Source organism: Passer domesticus, chromosome 10 (genome assembly GCF_036417665.1).
Source record: "Passer domesticus isolate bPasDom1 chromosome 10, bPasDom1.hap1, whole genome shotgun sequence".
NCBI lineage: Eukaryota > Metazoa > Chordata > Aves > Passeriformes > Passeridae > Passer > Passer domesticus.
This window is the reverse complement of record NC_087483.1, coordinates 5,749,655-5,755,498: the sequence shown is the minus strand read 5'-3', so window position 1 is coordinate 5,755,498 and position 5,844 is coordinate 5,749,655. Positions and strand designations below refer to the sequence as shown.

The window sequence follows — 5,844 nt, the reverse complement described above, 5'->3', positions numbered from 1 at the left end:
GGGACCAAGGGGATCAGCCTGAAGCTGCTGGCCATGAAGGCCCCAAATGGCCTTGAAATCTCTGTGTGCTCTGCCCAAACCAGCCTTCCTCTGCACAGGGAGCAGAGCCATCCCCAGTCGGGCAGGGATTGCAGCACCCCGTGCCAGTCCCCGCTGTCAGCCCGCTGCCCTCACTCACCACTGTAGATCAGCTGGAGCTCTCCTGGCTGCCCCCTCAGGTGCCGCCCGGCCACCCCTGTGAACACAGAGCCTGTCACGGCGGCAGCGGCACAGCTCCCTGCCAGCGGCGCTGCCAGCGCTGCGGCCACACGCCCTGCTGGCCCGGCAGGGCTCAGCCCGGGCCCTTGCCGCACGCTGCCGCCCAAGGGCACGGCTGCCAGAGGGCGGCAGCAGCGCCCGGGCCAGGCGGGGCTCCACGGCGCCGGGCCCGGATGGCGCTGCCGGGGCAGCGGGCGGGGCTGGGGCCGAGCTGCGGCGGGCCGGGGAGGGAGCCCGGCCTCGTGGCTCACCCATGAACCTGATGGCCGCCTCTCGCAGGGGCTCCTGGGGGCTCTCCAGGTAGCGCAGGGCCCGGGCAGCTGCTCGGCCGCTCGGCTCGTGTCCTCTGCCAGCTGCAGAGAGCGGCAGCAGGGAAGGCTCGGCGCGGGCTCAGCCCCTGTGGCGGGCGCTCCCTGCGCCCAGCCCCGGCCTCCCCTGCCCGCACAGCCCTGAGGCGCGGCCAGCAGCCGCTGGCGCCGGGCTCCGCAGGGAGCAGAGGGCCGGCTGCTGCCCGGGGAGCCGCGGGGCCGCCCCGCAGCCCCGCCGCGCCGGGGCTCCATGGGCACCCGGCTCGGGCCCACAGCAGCCTGGAGAAGCCCCGCACACTGAGCATCGAGCTCAGGGGCCTTCTCCAGGCTGAGGCTGGGGATTCCAGGCCGTCCTCACCAAGACCTCGGCAAATGCCAACAGCTTCTCTGTCTCCACCAGCTCTTTGAGATCCCTCCTCTGCAGGAACCCGGCCGCACAATGCAGTGTTTCCCAAGAAGCCTGGAGAGCAGCAGAGACCCAGAGATAGCCCCACAGCCCAGTGCACAGGACTCACATCCCTGTGCCACAGCCTGGAGGAGGCTGCAGCTCGGGATGTGACCAGGGCAGCTGGCAGCCGAGGCCGCTGTCAGGGGGACACCAGCAGCCCATGAGTCCTCACCTCTGCCACACGCTGATTCTTATCATGGCAGTGGAAGAAGAGTGCAGGAAGGCTCTGGCACACCACTGACTTCAGGGGCTTTTTTCCCTCCTCTACTACCAAATCCATCACCTTGAAGAAGAGGTCAAGGGAGAGCAGCTGCACATGGCTGTTGTCCTGAATGAAAGGAAAAAACCTCAGCACCATCTACTCCAGGCCCACCTGAAGAGTACAAAAATCCACAGTGCACAAAGTTTCTGGGCAGCACCCAGTGCCCGAGGCTGGGGATACAAAGCCTTACGTGGTCGAAGAGCAGCAGGAGAGCCTCAACCAGCTTCGGGGCTGTGGTGCTGGATACCAGCATGTCTTTGCTCTTGAGCAAATTAGTGGACACAGAGAGCGTCATGCCGACCAGCTCTCCGTCTGCATCACCCAGCAGCTCCAGAAGGCTTGGAGACAGAGTGCCCATTCTCCTGGCCTGTGTGGAACACAAGGCTGTGCTGGGAAGCCATGGACGGCTGCAGCGCCAGCACCAGCCTGGCACTGCAACCCCAGCCTGCTGCTGCAGGGCCCACAGGCCAAAGGCCTGCCCCAAAGCACTGGGGCAGGTGAGGCAGGAGAGCTGGGAGCAGCTGCCTCAGCTGCCTCAGCCCTGCCAGCCCATGGGGCTGCTTTCCCCAGCGCAGCTTCAGCCGCTGCCCCTTCTCACCATTGAGGGATCCTTGCTGAGCACCACGAGGCCTCTGAGCGCCAGGCGACGCCTCTCCCTGCACTCGCTCTGCAGGTACCTTGACGAGACCTCCACAACACTGTCAGCACATTCACTGTAATCCAGGCACTCGAGGACCTGAAAGGCACAGGGCAGTGACAGGGCACCCGGCCAGCAGGAGCCCGGAACTGCACAGGGCTGGGCCCAGGCAGCAGCACAGGGCACGGGCACGGTCCCAGGCAGCTGTGGCTACGAGAGGGCAGAGAGCTGGGAGGCAGCTCAGCCACACAGCGCTGGCCTTCAGGCTCACCTCCACAAGGAACGCCAGGCCGGGCAGATCCCAGTGTGGCTCCTCCCTGCTGAGCAGCCCAAGCAGGTGGAGAGCAATCCCAGAACACAAGGAGAGGGAGACACAGCGCATCTCTCTGGAAGTGGAAAAAAGACACCAAGAGCCTGAGGTGGGGGCACCAAACCTCGCCCAGGACTGACTCACAGAGGTCTGGTCTTTGCCCAGCATCCCTGGAGAGGATGTGAGCGCTGTGGAAGGTGGCCCCTTCTGGGCACCCTCCTCTCCCAGCCTTTTCCAGTCTCCTTGGCCGTCCCTCGGTGACAAGGCCCTCTGGCCCATGACCACAGGGACTGTGTGGGGCACCCGGGCACAGGGCACAAATGCTGGGGGCAGTGTGGAGGAGAAGGGGGTCTCACCTGGCCAGCAGACCCACGGCATAGTGCTGGGTGTGAGCACACAGCAGCATGTCCCAGCCACACTTACGCTCCATAGCCATCACCTCCTGGTCACACTCCAGTCGGCAGAGCAGAGCCTTCATGGCCTGCACTGCAAACCTGTGTGCAGAGCAAAGCCCAGGTCACACTGGGAGCACTGGCACTGGCCACAAGGACAGGGGAAGGACAGGAGGACTGGGACCTGCTGGGCTTGCTGGGAAGGCGGTGTTCCTCCTGGCATGCTCTCCAGAAGTTTTCAACTTCCTCTGGTGGCATCTGCTGTGTGGTGATGACAACATGGAAGAGCAGAGCCACAAACAGGCGGGAGGAATAAAGGATCATGGCCTCGTGGCATTTAGGCACAATGACCCAGATCACCAGAGTTGCCTGCAGAAGAAGCAGCCCAAGACAGCGCTCAGTGCCCTGGTGTCCATGGGGCAGGGCCCAAGGGCAGATGCAGGGGGAGCAGTGGGCCTGGTGTCCCCTGAGCCCTAGCTCAGGTTTCATCCCAGCAACTGAGGCAGGGAGAGGATGGAGAGCTGCTGGAGAGGCAACTGGGTGGCAAGCAAAGGCCAGTTCCAGAAACTCACAGCCAGGGCAAAAACGTCCTTGTTGTCCCCATCGGAGGTGCATGTGCTGTGCACAGGCCAATCCTCCATCACACAGAGCAGTGTTGCCAGCACCTTCTCCATTGCTGGCCGTGATGAGCCTATGGCTCTCCACATCATTACAGCAGCTCTGTGGGATCAGAGCCCTGTGTCAGGGTGTCTCAGTCACAGTATCATGCCCTGTGCAGCTGTGGGGGCACAGGTGACTGAGCCTCGGTGCCCTGAGGGGCAGGGAGGGAGCATTGGCAGCAGGCTGGGCAAAGAGAGGGGCCCGAGGGTCCTGGAACTCTCTGCCTGTCTGGCAGAGCCCATTGGACAGGCTGTGATGGGCCACGGGCCCTAAAGGCTGGTGAGCCCTGAGCTCTCACGGCACGTGGGCCCCGTACCTGTCACACGTTGGGGCACAGTGCAGGAGGGTCAGCGCCACGTCAGCAGGGTGTTCCTCAGCCAGCCTCACAATGTCACTTTGCAGCCTGGCATCCACAGTGACGTGGGACATGAGACTCTGGTGGATGTTCTTCACCATGGCTGGCACCTGGAGGAGGCATGGGGAGGACTTGGAGCGCTGTCTATGGGAGCAACTTCCCCAGGTTCCCCCCAAGAAGTGCCTCCCTTCCCACCACACTGTGCTGGCCTCAAAGGCTGAGGGGGCCCAGTGACCGAGGCTTGAGGGGACACACGTTCCTGGGAGGCCTCCAGTCCTGGCCCCAGGCTGCTTACCTGCTGCTGATAAGGAACAGCACTCTCCAGGAAAAAATGCACAGTGGAAGCACAAACCACAAGGGGAGTGGGCATGGCACCAGTATTTTTCAAGGCCTCAGTCTCTTCATTGTCAGTGTTTGTTATGACTGCATCCTCAGTCACTGATGTGGGGAGATCCTGTGCCCATGTTTCAGTCCCTGAGGTGTCCATGTCTTGTGAGAGCCCAGCTGAATCTGGGCTGACATCAGGCTCTGCCTGGAGCTGGGTTAGCCCCAAGTAAGGCTCAGCTGGGCGCTCAACTGCAGTGGTGTTAGTCTCTCTACGGCGAATGCACGGGAATTTTTGGAACATCTGCCAAAGAATAAAGGACAGGGAAGCCAGGGATGCTCCAAGCGTAGTGCTCGGCTGAGCAGGGACAGCAGGCCCAGCCCAGGTGGGCATGGCTGCAGGTACCTGCGCTGTTCTGCGGAAGCGGCCACGGCTGGATTGCTGCTCTTGTGTGTGCTCCACGGCTGCATCTGGCAAAGAGCGAGCACAGCCAGAGCTGAGGGGCTGCGGGAGAGGCCGGAGAACACAGCCCAGCCCTGTGCTCGCCAGGCAGGGACAGCCCCGGGATGCCTCAGGGGGATGGAGCACGGCCACTGCGGGGTGTCTGCCTGGGCCCTCTTCCGTCCTGTCCATGAGTATGTCCCCAGGGGATGGGATGGGATGGCATGGGATTGGATGGGGCGGGGCCAAGCTGACTGGCACCATCAGCTCTGTGGCCCAGCTCTGTCACTCACCATCCTGCAATGGCTGGAAATGCTTGGGCTCCTCAAGCCGTTTTCCTGGGGCAGCTCCAGGGCCTTTGTTCTTTTTCCCCCTGAAGACTTTAAATAGGATGAGAAATGTGCCTGCCATTCCAGAGTCTGGATTTGAGGGCACCATAAAGAGAGATGCCTTGTGAAATTTCTGAATCAGCAAGTCCTTCAGTTGTGCCTTGAAGGAACCTGAGACAGAGAAGCCTCAGGAAGATTACAGGACAGCAAGTCCTGCACTTTGTTCTCAAGGGCTCCTGCCACAAGGACAGGAAACACCTCTTAAATGGCTTTGGTCACTAAGTGCCAGGGTCTTGCCTCGAGTGTGCAGGCCAGAAGGATGGGAGATGCGTCAGAAAAGCTCTGAGTCACCAAATCCCTGAGTCTGGCCTCGGAGGCACCTGCAAAAGAGAAGCCTCGGGAAGGCCACAGGCCACCAAGACCCACAGTCTTGCCACGAGGACACCTGTAGGGATAACGCCTCGGGAAAGCTCCAGGTCAGACAGGAACGAGCGCTCCTCACGGCACCGCTCTGTCCCGTCCTGTCCTGTCGCGTGCTCTGAGCACTGTGGAGCGTTCTTGTCACCACCAGCTCAATGTCACCACGTGTCACAAAGGACACACTCCTCCATTCCATGCCACGGTGACTGTTGTGCAGCATGTCACAAAGGGCCCTTGCACACACTGCCACCTGCCCTGGGGCCATGCCCAGCCCACCCAAAGTGGCCCCGGTTGGAAGGAATCCCTGGCCCCAAGTGTCTAAGGTAGCCCGAGAGGACCTTTAGCAAGGGCTCAGCCCATCAGCAAACGCTGCCCTGCTCTGCGGGCTCAGGGCAGCAGAAGGAGCCCCCAGGGCTGCCGAGGCAGCCACGCTGGCAAGGGCACAGGGCCTTCCAGGGAAGCTGGCACGGCCTCCTTGGGACACGTCCTGGCTGCTGGCCATCCTAAACCCGCGGCTGTGACAGGCACAGGGAACGTGTGGGCCAGGGCACCAATGCTGCTCTGAGCCCTGGGGCCCGGGCAGCGCTGCCATCAGCAGGTGTGGCAGAGTCCCCGCCCAAGCAGAGCTGCCACCCCCCGAGCCCTGGCAGCACTGCTGCCCCTCTCCTGCCCCAGAGACCTGTGCCCCGGGGGGCTTCT

The 5,844-nt window shown here is 62.6% G+C and overlaps 1 protein-coding gene across 1 annotated transcript; it reads right to left on the bottom strand.

Annotated features, from left to right (window-relative positions):
* Positions 1-876: 876 nt before the first annotated feature.
* Positions 877-5,258, bottom strand: LOC135309353 (uncharacterized). Its single transcript, XM_064435502.1, has 10 exons — positions 4,690-5,258; positions 4,361-4,425; positions 3,926-4,258; positions 3,592-3,740; positions 2,580-2,717; positions 2,185-2,299; positions 1,875-2,012; positions 1,467-1,643; positions 1,187-1,342; positions 877-1,026 (listed from the first exon to the last, which is right to left on the bottom strand). Exons 1-10 carry the CDS (start codon positions 4,832-4,834, stop codon positions 877-879), a joined length of 1,566 nt encoding a protein of 521 aa, XP_064291572.1. The 5' UTR covers positions 4,835-5,258.
* Positions 5,259-5,844: the final 586 nt, after the last annotated feature.